At 35.3% G+C, this 18,749-nt stretch overlaps 1 protein-coding gene across 1 annotated transcript; it reads left to right on the forward strand.

The window, feature by feature from the left end:
* Positions 1-11,464: 11,464 nt before the first annotated feature.
* pou4f4.L (POU class 4 homeobox 4 L homeolog) lies at positions 11,465-14,216 on the forward strand. The gene is made up of 2 exons (XM_018229969.2): positions 11,465-11,682; positions 12,249-14,216. Exons 1-2 carry the CDS (start codon positions 11,563-11,565, stop codon positions 13,152-13,154), a joined length of 1,026 nt encoding a protein of 341 aa, XP_018085458.1. The 5' UTR covers positions 11,465-11,562; the 3' UTR covers positions 13,155-14,216.
* The last annotated feature ends 4,533 nt before the right edge of the window (positions 14,217-18,749 follow it).

Below are 18,749 nucleotides of genomic sequence, written 5' to 3' on the forward strand. Positions count from 1 at the left end.
GAAGCCTATTTATTATGTGGTGTAAAAAACTGCAGCAAAATTCGGCACACATTGTCAGGCATCACCACCAACCGCATAGTTATCAAGTTATCTACTGTTTTTCAGTGACTTTGATTTAAGTGTAAGCAGCTGCTTGAAAATGGTATTGTAAAATATGGTGATCATCCATTGCTGTTTAACCTACAACAATCTCCCCAGAACTTGCTTGCCACTTTCATTTTCCCTAGTGGCTTTAATCGGCTATTGGATTACGCAAGGTCTGAAATGGTGAATTATAGTGGTGTCAAATTTGCATACACACCTTGATAGATTTGCCATTTATTTCGCAAAGCTTTCTACACTGTTTTTTGTGAGATTTGTTGGCATGGCATAATAAATAAGCCCCTTAATGTATGTATATAAACTGCCAACTTGGTCAGGAGTTGCCTAGTGGGTAACTTATATTAGCCCATGTATAAGCAGGTTAATTCTACTGATTGCAATGGAAAGGGGTAGTAAGTAGAATCAAAATAGACAATAAATCCATTAGTAATTTATAATGTATACATTTTTTTTTTTATAAAGCTTTATGAATAGGGATGAGTGAACTTTTTTGCCTAGTACACTTTTTGCAGGGAAATTTCTGAAAGTATTTCACTAATTTAAGCTAGCATTTTGCTAAAAAATATGTGATTCATGCCCGGAAAAAAAATTACAGACATCCACATCCTCATCTTACCTTCCAATTTAACCAGTGGAATGGAAGCCCACCCCAACCCTCACACCGATCAGGTCTTTGCTGTCATGTTCTAAAGTTAATTGCTGATTGGTTTCTACTGGCAACTACGCTTCTGCAATTTAGTAAATTGTCTGTAAATGGGTTTCATAAAGAGAGGGAATGTACAATAGCAAACTTGTCCAAAGTTTTCCTAACCCTTTTAACAGGGGGCACCTTGCCATCCATAGACTCTCTAGCTTGTGCATCTTAATGACATCTTGTGTGTCCCACCCATCTACTGCCCACTCAATATTACATTCTACATGCCCTATATATTACATTCTTGTTATTAAAGCTGCTGGGAAAACTTTAAAAACATTGTTATTGCCTAATTGTACATAGGGTAACAGCTATACATTTGATTATGCACTAACGTACTGATATTTTCAATTGTTGTTGTGACCTTACAGTATCTTCTATGTTAACACTGACATGATGATTCTCCTCATTCCCAGCAGCTTTAATAACAAGAATGAATCTACATTTTAAACTCATTCACTGATTGACTTTAAATTGTAGAAATGGAAGAAGGCATTAAAACCTGTCCGTTACATGCAATGTGTTTTGACCTCCCAGGCATTTTGAAGAAGAAAAGTTCAGGCATCCCCAGTAATGGTAATGATAGGCCTAGTACAGTCCTTGTTTGTACTTTAAATGTGACTGGATAATCATTTTAAATGTGTTCAGGATTTATGGAGCAGCTGCCAGTCAAGCACTGTATTATCAATTCCTTGTTATTTCATCCTGAGGGAAGGGATGACTTTCTCAGTCAGAATCAGCATCTAAGCAGAAAATGATATCCTGCTCTTCCTTAATGTATTTTGAGATGTGCAAAAAAGTGTGATTTCCCCTAATATTTATTACTATACTATATTTTTTTTCAACTAATGAGCGAATAATTGGTGCAACAGGCTAGTGTACATAGATGAATACCAATGTGAACCTCCAAGTGAAGTGATATATTGAAGGGAGGCAACTTGTGCATTTTTATGGAATGTTGGAGGCAGCCGAAGTGTTTAGCTGGTGTGCTGTGATAGGGTCCTAACCAAGGTATGATCTGAAGCCAAGGAGTTTGTATGTTCTCCCCATAATTTCATGGGCTTCCTCCAGGTACTCATGTTTCCCCAACAACCGAAAAACATACTGACAATTTAGTTGGTTCCTGATAAAATTGACTGTGCTGTATGTAAAATTAGGCAGGGACTTAGACTGTAAATTTGACTGAGCAGGTACTGTAACCTGTATAATCTTTGTAAAATGCTGCGGACTATGTCTGCCCTGTATAACTAAAGAACAATAATAATTTAGCCTTAAAGTAGCAACCCCAGTTTTATTCATTAATAAGATGTTAAAATTGTATCCCTGTTTTGAGGTTTTGGTGAGGCTCACATTTCGATGCTTCGATCTGGTGTATTTGCAATGTAGCAAATCAAACTGAATCTGAGAATGCTATTCCACTCATAGGAATCAAATCTATGACTACGGTTCCCATGTTGGTTTGTGTATTCTCCAAAAATGAGGTTTCCTTATACTGCTACTCATTACTTTTTATTATAAGCAATACTTTACACAGTTTTACACCTCAAATCTCTTTCACACACTGGAGTAAGTATAGAGGGTGCAGACCCCACGATCACATGGGGGCCCTCTTCCCTTTAAGAAAATCCCCTCTCCCCAGTCACTCTCGTACCTCAGCATGCAAGTAGACAGGGACCCGATAGAGGGAAATGTGGTGGGTGTTAATTCTAGATCCACAAAATGGGGAAGTAAAATACCACAGAAGGGTAGAAATTAGCGAAATAAAAAAAAAAGAAAAGGGCTGTGGTAGGGGAATGACAACTATTGTGAGTTCATATCAAAATCATTTCAGGGTATTTGGCTATACATGTATGGGATCTGTTATCTGGAAACCAATTATCAATAAAGCTTTGCATTACGCAAAGGCAATCTCCCATAGATTCCATTTTTTTTAATATTGTCTTTATTTGGATTTTTTTCTCAAAACAGCAGGATTCCAGGTAGCTGGTACACATGCCCATCAGGGTGTACAATACTACCGTTTGTGGCTAATAGGAACATAGACTCCATTTTATCCAAATGATCCACATTTTTTAAAATTATTTCACTTTTCTCTGTAATAATAAAATAGTACCTTGTATTAGATCAAGGGTCAGCAACCTTTACTATCAAAAGAGCCATTTTGCCCCCTCTTCCACTAAAGAAAAATAGTCTGGAGCCGCAAAACATAACACAGCTTATAAACTTTTAAAAGTTGTAACTTTTTTTTAATTATAACTGTTACAACAACAGAATACAACAAACAGAAGTGCAGTGTGTATGTGTAGGTCTACTTTGAAATAAATTAAACACTGAATAGCCTAAATGCTAGTGTTCTCATCTGTTTAATGTGACTTTTGTTTCTGAAGCTCCATGCTGATCGTCCCTCTCTTGTCTTGAGTGTGTGACCACAGTAAGGACCATGATGAATCATTTTGCTGATGCTTGGTCTTGCCTTTCACTCCTGGCACATCTATACAGCCCTCGCACCTGCTGGCGGCTTCCTGAGTGTGCAACCGCGGTAAGCTAACCGTTAAATTACCGCGGTTGCACACTCAAGAAGCCGCCAGCAGATGCAAGGGCTGTATAGACGACATGACAGGCAAAGCCGCAAGACCGAGCCACAGCAAGCAGGACGAAGAGCCGCATGAGGCTCCGGAGCCACGGTTGCCTACCCCTGTACTAGATCCTAAAAAAGTAATAATGAAGCCTTATTGGAAACAAAAGCAACCTGTTTTATTTGTTTATTAATTGTTTACATGATTTCCCATTTCTAGTAAGGTATGAAGAACCAAATTAACCAAAGATCTGTTATCTGGAAAACCCCAAAGCATTCCGGATAACAGGTCCAATACCTGTACAGCTATTGCACGTTGCAAATTTTGGGAAGCTGGAGATACCTCTACCCTTTAGCAAATGCCAAATAAGTTATTTCCTAATGTATGCAACTGTTGAAAATAAGATGGTAAAAAAGTGCCAGTTCTGGACTGGGGTTATTATTATTATAGATTGTAACCCCTACAGGGCAGGGACTACCATCTTCTTGTCTCATTGACACTAAGGGGCAGATTTACCAAGGGTCGAATTTCGAGTTTGAAAAACATGAAATTCGAATTCAAAAAGACCAACTGTAATTTATTAAAAAAGATCAAAGTTTTTTTGGCTGAATAGGTCAGTTTTCGATCGAATAGGTCTGTTTTCGATCTAATCCGAATCAAAGTAATATCGCATTCAAATCGTATGAATCAAAATTTTTCCCAAAGTTTTTTCAAAGTTCATCAATTAACTCTAAATAGGTTCTAAGAGGTCCCCCATAGGCTAAAACAGCAATTTGGCAGGTTTTTAGATGGCAAATGGTCAAAGTCTAATTTTTAAAGAGACAGTACATGATAAATTTCGAAATTCGGATTTTCAATTTTTTTTCCAATTTGAATCGCATTTGGACTAATCCCTAGTCAAAGTACCCAAAAATTAGCTCAAAACTCTAATTTTTTTAATTTGAATTTTCACTTCGACCTTTGAAACATCTGCCCCTAAGCTTTTAATCTTCATTGTAACTGTACTTTGTATTTATTTGTATATATAATTGTATATACATATATAATTGTACTTTGTATTTATTTGTAATTATTATTGTAATGACCCACTGTTCGTTCTATTAATTTATTGTTCTGCTGTATAATAATGTGTACAGAAGTAGCGCCATCTAAAAAAAATATACATACATAAAAGCACGGGTCTCAGCATATACAGAAATGTGGGACAGGGTCATATTTTCCCAATCTTTTTTAGTAGTGAATAATGTACCCCCTACTGTAATTTATAAAGATATTAAAAGATACTGAGGAGTTATGTGACAAATTAAAAAGACAGGGTAACCTTCTTCTATGAATCTTCATAGATTCTAGTATGGGTACAGTAAGAGATGTGTTGGAAAAGATCATGTTGTGTATTTTTCACCAGGAGCAGACTGATAAACAGTTAAGCTCCAGGGAAAATGTATAGTGCTGCAGCAAGTAAGGCTGTATTTTGCCAGCTTAGTAAAAGCTGGATAAATGGGTTCCTGGAGTGAATGGAGGAACGCAGGGTGGGCCCTCCATTACATACTCTTTTTAGAATTTTTCAGCTGCTCAGTCATAGGTTGCTGTCTGATTAGGCTGCAGGTGAACTGCAGTTAAAAAGAGGTGTGGGACTCTCAGTGCCCCCTGGATACCCCCTTGTGCTGAATGAAGGTGAGTGGCCCTGGATACCCCTTGTGCTGAATGAGGGTGAGTGGCCCTGGATACCCCCTTGTGCTGAATGAGGGTGAGTGGCCCTGGATTCCCCCTTGTGCTGAATGAGGGTGAGTGGCCGCAGATACCTCCTTGTGCTGGATGAGGGTGAGTGGCCCTGGTGAGAGACCCATGGACACCTCTGTGTGCTGGAAGGAGGTGTGTGTGAGTAGCTGGGAAGGAAATGTATTCCCATACTGAGCTGCAGTAATTGTGAGGAACAAGTGACAGGAGAGTCTGACAGAGGACTCTGGGTACTTGCAAGGCTGAATATATTTTTGTTTCCGTGTACACCAGTGTGGGTATTGAATTAGGACTGGAAACCCTGTGGAAAAGCTGTTGGTTGTGTTCATAATAAAAGCCAGCCAAGCTGCATTGAACTTTTAAAGATGGTGTCAGACTCCATTTGTGTTTTTAAACTGTGCCGTAGCTATGGTCTCAGCTAACCTGAATGTCATTATTCATTATAGTGTACAGTTATCTGTATAAAATTAAAACAGCCTTTCTTCGGGGGAACTCTCTCCAATTGCTGCAGGTTCTCCACAACCCCTCTCCTCGTCTCTCCCTGCTTTTCCTTTGACTGACACCTCAGAGTCGGTAACTGGAGCTGACCTCAGGGGGACACAGCGGGTTTTCCAGTCAGGGGCCTCATGACAGTAATGAGTAATTTTAAGCCAAAAATCCTAATTAAAATGATTCCCTTTTTCTCTGTAGTAGTACCTTGTACTTGATGACAACTAAGCTGCATGAATCCATATAGTAGCAGAACAATCTATTGGCTTTATTTCATTTTTTTATATTTTTTTAGCAGACTTAAGGTGTGGTGATCCAAATATGTAAACCCCTTTATCAAGAAAACCCCAGGTTCCAAGCATTGTGGACAAAATATGCTATACCTGTATTCTATTATTGTTAAGAAAATAAAATACATGTATGGTATATATATATAGGTATGCGACCTGTTATCCAGAATGCTCGGGACCTGGGGTTTTCTGGATAAGGGATATTTCTGTAGTTTTGCTCTCCATACTGTACCTTAAAGGGATTCTTTCATGATTTTCATGATGTCGTTTTTATTTCTAAATTATACTGTGTATACTGCAAATAATTAACTCTACAAAAAAAATTGCATTCCTGAACCAGCAAGTGTATTTTTTTTTTTGTAATTATTGGTGTGTAGGCAGACATCTCAGGTTATTTTGCCTGGTCATGTGCTTTCAGAAAGAGCCAGTACTTTAGGATTGAACTGCTTTCTGGCAGGCTATTGTTTCTCCTACTCAATGTAACTAAATGTGTTGCAGTGGGACCTGGATTTATTGAGTGCTGTTCTTATATCTACCAGCTGTTATCTTGTGTTAGGGAGCTGCTATCTGGTTACCTTCCCATTGTTCTTTTGTTAGGCTGCTGTGGGGGGGGGTGATATCACTCCAATTTGCAGTGCAGCAGTAAAGAGTGACTGTAGTTTATCAGAGCACATCACATGACTGGGGGCAGCTGGGAAACTGACAATATGTCTAGCCCCATGTCAGATTTTAAAATTAAATATAAAAAAATATGTTTGCTCTTTTGAGAAACAGAGCTCTGTGCAGAAGTCTGTTAGAACAGCACTAATAACTGATGCGTTTTGAAAAACATTTTTTCCCAAGTATCCCTTTAAGCCTTCTAAAAAATAATTTAAACATTCATTAAACCCAATAGGATGGATTTGCCTCCAATAAGGATTAATTATATTGTAGCTGGGATCAAGTACAATGTACTGTTTTATTATTACAGTGATAAATAATATTATTGTTAAAAATTAGAACTATTTGATTGAAATTGAGTCTTTGGCAGATGGCTTTCCCATAATTCAGAGCTTTCTGGAGAATGGGTTTTCTTATAGCAGATCCCATACCTGTATACGATATCATATAAAGGGCCAGATTCAAAGAAAAGAAGAAAAAGGTGAACAACATTTAGGGGCAGATTTATCAAGGTTCAAAGTGAAAATTCTAAGTAAAAAAATTCAAATCTCAAGATATTTTTTTGTACTTCCGCTATCAAATAGGCCAAAATTCAATTCAAATTTGAAAGAAATGTGAGTATTCGAATATCGAAATTTATCATGTACTGTCTGTAATCAAAATGTGATTATTTTAATAAATTTCATTAGGTCTTTTTTTATTCAATTTTTGAAGTTATGGGAGTTAAAAAAAACCTCCCATTACTTCAAAATTCGACCCATGATAAATCCGCCCCTTAAAGTCATGGAAGAGATTCAATTTGAGCAAAAACTTCTCACTGTTTATCACGTTAAAACTCTATTGAAGTCTATGGGAAAAAAACTGGAACTGAATATGGAGAAAAGTTTGTTCTCCTCCAATTGAATCTCGTCCATGAGTTTTCATGTGATAAACCATGAGAGAACGTTTTCACACTGAACTGAATCTGGCCCATAACATCTGAACACATTATAATTCCACTGTAGTTAATCTGAATTACAACACTTCTCTGTTTACTGTTGTTTCATTTTCGTTTTGGCCACATTTGATGGCATTTTCTCTCTTTAGCATATAAATGTCACTTTGTACCTTCTACCACATTTAGGACTCATTCTTATGTTAAATATGTTAATTCCATGAAGGAGAATTTTGTGTAAACCATCCTTATTATTGTGTGTATTCTTCAGTTACTGCTGATATCAATAAACAAGACTAAGAGCCCTTGTTTAAATATATATATTAATACAGTATTTTTTGTGTAGAAGAAAATTTATTAGACTCAGTGTTTCGATCCCCCACAAGGATCTTCGTCAGGGTGACGATATGGTCTATGGAGCTTGGTGTATATATCTGTATCTTAGAGGACACTGCCACCAAATACAACTCAGAAATAAGAACGAAAAATAATAAATTCATTGTTGGCAGGTCCTAAAGGCATGACAAGTTGTTTGTTTTGGCCTTTTGCTGAATGATTGTTACTAAACAGTATAATTATACCAATTTTTTGATTTACAGTGTGAAAAAAGATTTGTCTGTATTATTTTTTACCAGACATTGTAAAACGTGGGTATTCCTATCCTTATATGGAAAAGTTATTTGCAAAATTCATATATACACAATGGGGGGAATGTAATATTGATCGCTAATGCAAAAGTCATCGCAATTCATTTGCAATGCAAATAAATGTTCGCAAATTTAAAATTTTCGCCTTTGTGAACACTTTGCCCCTCATGTGACAGTAGGATAGCGAATGGAAAATTTTATAGCCTGCGAAAGTGCGCAGTGTATGTAATAAAAATTCGCAATCGCAAACCGTTTTTTGTGACAAAATATTTAACAAAACTCCAGAGCAGGTGTTAAAGTTTTGCAATGTGCAATTAAGATTCACAATGCAATAAAAGCCTAACTAAGAATATTACATTGCGATATTCATATTTTTATTTGCAAAGTTTTGCACTTTCCTCCAATATGCATAACAATTTCTATTTGGCAAAACCCAAAGAAAAGTAAACTGGTGTGCCTGGCTGTAGCCATGTGTATAGGAGGGGGTTGTATTTCAACTCTCCAGTCCTGTCCTGCTGAACTACAACTCCCAGCATTCCCTTTTAGTCAAGTGATTATTTCTATGTACCAAGTGTTTTCTCTTATATTATTCAGTCTCTTGATTAATTCTTCAGGAAACTAGCTTTTTGGCATCTTTTTCAGGTGGTAATCGCTAGACTAAGGCTACATACAAAGCTTCTCATTACCATTGATAATGCAAGGAATGTGATTGCTATTACCAGTTGCAACCTGGTGTGCCATAGTCCTTACGGTTCTTTCTTATATGCAGGTATTGTATTTCACTTAATACACATGTGTATTTAATTACCCATACTTGTACAGATATGGTATCTATTATCCAGAATGCTTGGGACGTGGGGTTTTCTGGATAAGGAGCTGGTCCATAATTTGGATCACCATACCTTAAGGCTACTAAAAACATTTAAGCTTTAAATCAACCCAATAGAATTGCTTTACCATAAATATGGATTTATGCAATATTTAAATGTAAAAAATAATGTAAATTATTATTATTTTTTTTAAATGGGCTCTGCTGGATATGGCTTGCCTGTATTTCAGAGCATTTATAAGCTATCACGTTTTCCATACCTATTTATTAATTAAGGTGTACTTTGCTGCAGATCATCTAAGAATTTGTCATTTATTGTAGCATAGTGCATAGTGCTATTTTCTGTAACTTACTGTTCTTCAGAAACCTCTGGAATGCCCCAAACTATACCTAATGACTTTTGTATTTGTATATCAGTTGGATTTGTCAGTGCAAAATGCTACCTGGGCAACATGGCAGTGCATTAGTTAGCACTACTACCATCCAGCACTTGTATTCTAGACACTATTCCAACCAAGGCAATCTTTGACATCTGCAAAGAGTTTTGGTTTCTTCCCATGCTCCAACAAACATTCAGGTAGGTTAACTAGCTCATGATACAACTGACCATAGTGATATAGAGCAATCTCCATGAGCAGCGAATAATGTATAGTCTATATAAAGCACTTTGAAAAATGTCAGCTCTGTATAACTAAAGACAGTACATCAAATTGCTCCCTAGGGATGGGCATTTTTTTTCACCTTGTTTCGCCACAGAAATGACGCCCATAGACTTGTATGGCGTTGTGCGACAAAAAAAAAAGACGCGTGTCAAAACCATGCAACATTTTGCCGGCAGCTCATTTTTGGTGAAACAAAACTGGTCAAATTCGCCCATCCTAGTAATTTCAGCTTTGCTGTAGCATTAGATGTCAATGGTTTGCATTATCCTTAGTTGTCCTTATATTATTGATTCCAATGCATTTTCTTGTCCAGTGATTTTTATAGTTCATGCCAATACTATACGTTGTATTAGAACCAAAATTAGCAATATGTTAAATGCCATGCTACTCAATATATTCTATTTGCTTCAGTACACAATCCTAGGTTCCCTGTAGTATATTGACCTATAACATTTAGGGTTTATTTATCAAAATCTGAATTTTTCTTATGTTTTAAATAAAAAAAGTCAGACCAAACTAGAATCCATGATTTACCCTTATTTATCATTGAAAAGCCACGAAAAATTGGATTGGGAAAAACCGCAACTTTATCAGATTGTTGCACTAAAAACCGCAACTTTTTTGGATTGTCGTGCGAAAAATCTGAATTTTTCGGATTTGATGCCCGAAAAGTCTGATTTTTGTGGAATCAGAGGAGAAGCCCAAAATGCTTGGACTATTTTACGAAATGCAGTGCAGAAATTGCAAATAGGACCTCTGTCATTGACTTCTACAGGACCTCTACAGGTTGAAGATGGAGTATTTTCTGATTCAGACTTTTTGCATCCTCGGGCATAATAAAGTAAAAAACCTAGAATTTTTGGAGTTTTTTGCATTCGGACTTAAATAAATAAACCCCATAGATCCCTATAGACCATGACCATCCAGTGGCACAGTGATATGCTTGGTTCTTCTTATCTGGCATAAGTATATATTTTATTCTGTTTTATAGCATTTTATACAGTGGATCTTGCTGCTCTTCCATGCATATTATATTGGCAGTGCCATGCCATAACCAAATAAAGAAATTACATAATTATTTTACAAGACATGACTTTCTACCAATTCTTTAGAGCAACTTTGCATTATTTAGACAATATAGCATAAAACCCTAGAGTTCACCTAATAAGGCTCTGAAATACTGTTCTATGGGCAGATGGGGGTTAATTCCAGGCTAGTGCCAAGTGTGACATGTGCTGAGCCATGCTGCAAAGAGGTGTAGGCAGTGTGACCTGGTCAAAGGCAAGAATTATCCTGTGTGTGCAGTACAACCTGTATAGATACTGTGGGTGCAGCAACTTTTTTTTTTATTTTAACATTCAAGTCATACACATGTACAGAGACTACATTCATTCTTAAAATATACACTTATACAGCCAGGTTGCTAGATGCAGATATCACATTCAGAAGACATGGCTCTTGACTGCTGTGTGATATTGAATGGAGACTTGCAGTAACGCTTTGCCAGCTGTATATCAGTTGTAATTATTGCAGCTAGTAATTTCCTCCCTTGGATGCCTTTTCTTCCATTGTCTTCTAATTGAAGACTGGAAGATCCTCTTACGGAGAGCTGCATGCTATGCAATGTAACAGTTTCTGCACACAATGGTATCAGGATACAGCCTTGGCCACCTGACTGCCTGCTGTTCATTAGGACTCAGGGGATGTCTAAAGGAGTGGTTGGGTGATGCTGCCAGTGATCTCACTGCCTTAAGCTCATCTTTCATTAAGGAGGAGTCCTTTCTCTTCAGCTCCTCCAATCCAAAAGCAGTGAGGAGGGGTCACTGCCACTGATACTGTGATAAGAAGTCAGACAATAACAACACACCAAAAAGAGCAAAGCTAAACCAAATTCCAACCTGCTCATGCACTAGCAACACGGGTCTCCACAGTGCTCTTCAAAATGATGTCTATGAACAGCAAGCAGGCTTTTAGCATGCATCCTATGCTACATGAACCCAAATATGCTCCACTTCACACAAGCTCAGAAGCCATTCGTAGAGCCTGTCTTCCTAACCCACAGGTAAGCTTTAGATTTGTATCTAGATATGCTTAATTTAGCCTCACTGTGTAGAGGCATTCAAATAATAATGCTTTTCACCTGAAGTATACATTGTTACAATATGTTTGAATCAGATCCCTAACTCAACCATTAAATCCTGTGCATTGCAATATTAATATTTCACATTAGCCTTTCAACTGAATTGGTAAATTTAAATGAGAATCCAATGTGGAATCAAATGTTGTTTTAGTACATGCTGTATACAAAGCAAATCTATATTTTGCACCTTTTGCAAATAATTTTTAGAGAGTATATTCGAAATTGTACAAATAGGTTAATTTGTATGACATGAAGGCTGCTCCCTTTTCTTTTAACATATATTTCATAAAGTAACATTTTCAATTATGTTAAACGTATTATACACTTTTAGGTGTATTAGAAATGTAAAGATACAAAGTAGAAAAAAAAGAAGAAATGCCAAAACCATAGTTTTTTTCATTTGCACTCTTTCAAAAATGTATTTTCATTTATTTATTTAAACACCTTGCAAAAGTTCAAAGCTTGATTGAATTTTACTTATTTTTCAGCTTCAAAGTAACATCTTTGCTGGCTTTGATGAGACTTTGCTCAGAGGAGCTGAAGCTCTGGCTGCCGTGGATATTGTATCACAGAAAACACATCCTTTCAAACCAGATGCCACATATCACACTATGGGAAGTGTGTCCTGCACTCCAACCTCTTCATCGGTGCATCTACATCATCCTTCTGTTTTAACAACTCACCACTCACATCACCATCACCATCAGCCTTCACAAGGCTTAGACAGCGATCTCTTAGATCACCTAAATCCAGCTCTCACATTAGGGGGTGTCCCAGGACCAGATGTTGGATCGACACCCTCTCATCCACATGCCCATATGTCAGCCATAAATCACATGGCCCACCACACACAATCTATGAACTTTGCTCATAACCACGCATTAGTATCTCATGCAACAATCTCATGCTCTGAAAGTGAAACAGACCCCAGAGAACTTGAATCATTTGCTGAGAGATTCAAACAAAGGAGAATCAAACTTGGGGTAACACAGGCTGATGTGGGGTCTGCCTTGGCCAATTTGAAGATTCCAGGTGTTGGTTGCCTCAGCCAAAGCACAATTTGCAGATTTGAATCCCTTACATTATCTCATAATAACATGGTGGCTCTGAAACCTATATTAGAAGCTTGGCTAGAGGAAGCAGAGATAGCGCAAAGGGAGAAAATGGCCAAACCTGAAATCTTTACTGGGGGAGATAAGAAACGTAAACGTACATCTATTGCAGCTCCGGAAAAAAGATCTCTAGAAGCCTATTTTGCTGTTCAGCCAAGACCTTCTTCAGAGAAGATTGCAGCTATTGCAGAAAAACTTGATTTGAAAAAGAATGTAGTTAGAGTCTGGTTTTGTAATCAAAGACAAAAACAAAAGCGGATGAAGTTTTCTGCAACATACTGAAAAACAAAGCACTGTTTTGAACTCAAATATGAAACTGATCTCAATCAAAGGGAATTTAGGTACACTGAGATACAGTGTGTTTATCATTTCATCCTTCAGTTTTGTCTTCATGCTCTGGCAAATAAATGAATTGATAAGGGACACATGGAACACATTAGACACCTGTAAAGTTGTACTGGTGAGTGGAAAGTTTGGGATTCTGTCTTTGGTTTGACTGAGTCTCTTTTGACTCAAATTACCTTTGCTTTATTAAATAAAAAATGTAAAGGCAATGGGAATGAATGAAAGTTCAGCTAAGAAAACTTGAAATGTCTATAATCTCTTTCTCTCAGTTTGACCTTCCCTTTTATATTTATTATTGTAAATAATATTCTGTGATGATATTGCACCAATGGTTAAAAATTTTAAGTTATTATTAATATTATTTGCTGTACAGCACACAAACGTTGAATTTAATTTAAATAAAATAAAATCGACCTAAAATAAGCCTTGTCACTGCATGGTTTACTTCACTTCTCCATCTTAAAAATTCCATCACATGCGCAATAAATGTTATGTTTCTACCTCATCAGCAGCTAGAAAGCACATCTGGAAAATGAACCTTTATAGACAAGACAACCAAGATTAAAAATAATTATATCCCTGCAATTTCACTGCAAAGATGCTTTGACAATCAAATCAGTTTTTTTCACATTTATTCCTATATTTTCCCTTGAAATACATGTGACAATATCTTTGGGGACTAATTATTGTCTGCAGTGATGAAGCACAGTATCTCTATACATGCGTGTCTGCGTTATTTTTATTTTGATGACAAGTGAGGACACAGATGAGTTTTATTTTTTAAAGTTGAAAGTTTAACTTAAACATTACGGATTAGACTGATATTTAAAGTTAATTATTTTGGAACTATTTAACACTGCACTTTCTTGGCAAGACACATTATTGCTTTCCCTCTGTTTCTTTTTTTATGAATATTTACTTTTCTATGTGTGTAATGAATGACATTTTGTGTCTGTGTATGCTACAGAATTTCAAATAAACCATGCACGATTTACCTCATTTTTTTCTCTGTACTGTTGTTTTCAAAGTATAGATATGTTTCCATTTTTATATCTGCCTTATAATAATGAAATGTTACATTTTAGAATACCATTATATTTAGAATGGCAGATAGCAAATTAATAAGAACTGACCAGGACAATATGCCATTTTTCTGAAATGTAGCCATTTGCAGAAATTGTAGGTACTTAATATCTTCAAAAAAAACATATAAAAACAGAGAATATTATTCAATGACATTTAAATCTTGAGCTTTCATGTAAGGGATTATTTATGAATAATGTTGTTATACAAACAAATTTTATTTATTACAACCAAACTTTTATTTAAGGAGATCATTATATATATATATATTTATTGCTCTTTTCTGAAACAATTGCAGATTATTTTATATATATATATATATATATATATATATATATATATATATATATATATATATATATATATATATATTTTGCAGTAATACTATAATTGTAACTCAATAGTTTTATTACAAAGCGTTTCCTAATTCAGACACAGGATCATGTTAAGCATCATTTAGCAAAACTGCTTGTATAATGACATAGTCACTCAAATTAAAATCTCATGCAAGAAATATATGCATTTACACATTTTTCGTTTTATACTCTCATGATGTTACTTTCTGTAATCGAAGAACAGTCTTGTATGCATCATTGCCCATTGAAAACATCTGAGAAATGTTGGGTGTATTTATCAGAAGAAGAAAGTAATGGAAACATACCTGCAAAATTCAAAATTATTTGGCAGAGACTACATTTTAGAATAGCTGCTGTGATTTTTTTCTTCAACCTTTGATAGAAATACAGCAATAAGCAGTCTTCTACTTAAATAATATAAATTAATGTAAGTATTTTGGTAATATTAATGGTATTATTCCACAGATAAATAAATATCTGTTGCTAGATATATTGCAAATAACATGACTGTAGATTTTTTGTTGACTCAGGGGTTAAGCTGCTAACTGCCCCAACAAATTATAGTTCCTTTTCATTTACCGCAGTGCTCTCACCCAATTTAAGAAATGTTTTTGTTTAAAAATAATTGTCATTTGAAATGTATGTAGGTTACGGTATTTAGAAAAACTGTTTATATGTATAATTGATCACAGCTATTTTATCACAAATGGCACAATGTAATAATAAATGTAGAGTGTATTTTATAGCATCATGCTGAAAGAAGCTTTGTGTAAAAGACTAAAATAGATATATAAACAGGGACAAAGACTTAAGATTGATGTGCATGCCATCTAATCTCAAACAAAAACATGGTATACAACAATACTTTCGTTATAACTCATATTAACTAAATTTTTCCCTTGCAACCAGTAATGAACAGTTTACACGTTACTGTAAAACATGTCTAATTTATATATATATGTGTGTGTGTGCGCAACTTAATATGAAAGATAAATGATCAACAAATTAGTTATGGTTAGAAAATGTTCTATTTTTTTTTTCTTTGAATAAAAATTGAAATTGAATAAAAAATAAAAGATGCAATGCTAACACATGCTAATTTTTTAACATATATTTCCCTTTCCTTGATTAAACATATTTATTTGTAATTCTTTATTACATCTAAAATGATTCATATATAGTGTATAAAGCTTTATGAATTGCATGTAGCAAAGTAAATGTACGTGTGCGTGTTCTTATATGTTTACATTTACTCCACCAAATACATTTATTTAAATACACAAATATCACTTTAAATAAATGTATGAATAAATGTGGTGGTTTGTTCTTCACTAGATGGTTTTTATGTATCTGACTCCCACAGTTTAATATTAGATTTGCTAAACACTACACCACAGCAAAATGTCAAATGCTACTTTTAAATATTTCCGAACGGTTTCATTCCAAAATAAATTCAAGCGTATTGACTAAAATAAGCATTAAAAAAAAATCAAAGAAATATTTCATTAACATACAAACGAAATGTCAATAAGTGCTTTAATCTAAGTGCATGAAAAGGATGCTTTTGCACCAAGGATCAAATATCAGAAAGGTTTTCCCCCAAGTATTCTATTAGCCAGAATGGATATGAAACACTTTATAGTTTAGACCAAAAGATAACTTGTAATAAATGTCAGTGCTACAGATCAGAAAATGAATAGCTTTTATTGCATTCCCTTCCTTCAATAAAAATATGTTCCTGGCACTCTTGGTTGCACTGTTAATAACAGAGGATAACAAAAATGAATTGTAGATATAGCTGTTTGGTATAAAGGAGTGCCAATAAATGTACAATATATGCTGCCAGTTTCGGAAGCTTTACAGTGACACACATTTCACAGATTACAAACATCTTAAAGGGAAAATGATCAATGAACAAAAACAGAACCAGAAGAAACTGTTTTCTTTTACCTTTAAAATGTAGCTGTAAATTGCAGCTTTCCTTCTAAAGGAATGAATGTGCAAACTGAAAAAAATGACTTCTTTTAACATGGATAATAAAGATATAATGTTATTGCTAAGAACATGAACACCTGATAAAACATTTTGTAGTCGTGATTATTGATTAAATACAGATATGAATCTGTGCATCTGCTATGTAAAGTTGATTGTTAAGAATTACACTGCATTGTGCAATCCGGAATCTGCATTAATACTAAAAGAAGACCTCATTTACCCCATTTTATAAGTGATGTGACATATTTTCATCAATAATTAACTTAGGAGCTCTTGCAGACATTAGTAGAATTCATGGAGTGACATGTATACAGGGTTTGAAGAATAAAACATCAGCAGTTGTCTCCAAACCATATCTAAATAAAGACATTCTGATACTTTTTTTTGCATAGTTATGCTTGATAACAGTGATTCCTATACTCTATTAAACTTTTTCTTTTGGTTATTGGGCCTATTGGGACACATGCTACAAAATAAACTGAACCAAAAAATGTGCTCACAAAATAAACATTTAACTGACATATGTAATGAGATTATATCCTTCTCTATGTGTATTTTTAAGTTACCATGGCAGGAATCCAGAATACAATCCCTGCTATAATGAATAATGAATGCAAGATACAACATATTGATTCTGTTGTAGACTGCAGAGCAGTAAGAGTTATCTCATTGTAGAATTTATTACTATATTACAACTCCTGAAATATGATAAATGTGACAAAATAGAGACGTGACTATTAAAATGTACATGAATCTTTATCATGAGTGCTGTTTTGCTGCTAAACACATTGATTTAAGGTTCTGAAATATTCGTGCTTTTTCCCACAAGGTAATAAATATTTATTAACACTCAATCTATTAAGCAAATTCATTGTTAAAATATTAATTTTTCTAATAATGAATATTCAACAGTAAGAGCTCTTACTTTATTTGTGAGAACTCACAGACATATTTTTAGTGCTAATAAGAACATAGAGATTATTAGGTCTCTTTGATTATAAACTAAACATATATCTAAATATATTTATTGGCGAGTCTTACTTGGTGGTTTGGAACTAACAATAGGTGATGGAAATCCTTGAACAAGTGGAATTTGAAAGGTAACAAAAATGTTTTTTTAAAGCAAAAGTGAGAGAAAAGAATGAATAAAGGTGTATTAATTGAAGTTTGAGCTTTCAGTTTTAAACATTATTAATTGTTTCTCCTATATGGAGATTGCAACATTAGTTTGCCACTGAAACAATTAGTTGAGTTTTATCAAGTGAAAGAGACACTTAGAAATCAATGGAGTGCTCTGAGAATGGTTTAAGTTTGCAGTAAACTTTGCAGAAATATCTCTAACTCTCATTAATGTATCTACAGTGTCTTTCAATCCACTCGTCTCATCACTCAGTATGGTTTTAGACTCACTCAGATTCACAATTTGGCATTTTGCCTGGGACCACATTAATCCCTCTCAGTGGGTATTAGACAGAGAATATATTTTATTGTGTACACTTTCCCATTGAATGAGAGACTTGTTTTTAATCATGTTAGCATCTCTTAGCCCCTTGTGATGGCTGCCCTTTTAAATTATGTAGGATTGTTGTTGTAGGAGTGTGTTGCACAGAGGGTGTAGGGCATCCCAGACATTCACAGAAACTTTTTAAGTGGTTTATCAGGACCATGGTCAGAAACCGAAATTCTGTTCATCAGGTATTCAACAAAGGTCCTAATGTGAATTAAATGAAATACAGTATTACGAATGTAGTTACCAAAAGACATCTGCCTTGAGATGGCTAGTTATTTTCATATTATATGACAGCATTGTGTAAATAAAATAGAATGCTTGTAATTATTGCATAATGCACAAGCAACTTTGCAGGAATAAAAGTCTTTTTAAGATGGGTTGGATATGAGGTAGATAACAGGAGGACCGGATTTGCCTCAGCGGTCCTAAGTGGCTGCAGTCCACGTGCGCCCCCACCACGTGAACGCACTTGCGTGCATGCGCATTGGCGCTGGGGAACGCTGCATTCCTAATGCGGCTGGGCGGCATGCCCTACAAAAAGAGTAAAGTATATTTATACACATTGCTTTACATTTGCCTCGACAGTCA

The sequence above is a fragment of the Xenopus laevis genome, chromosome 8L (genome assembly GCF_017654675.1).
Source record: "Xenopus laevis strain J_2021 chromosome 8L, Xenopus_laevis_v10.1, whole genome shotgun sequence".
Lineage (NCBI taxonomy): Eukaryota > Metazoa > Chordata > Amphibia > Anura > Pipidae > Xenopus > Xenopus laevis.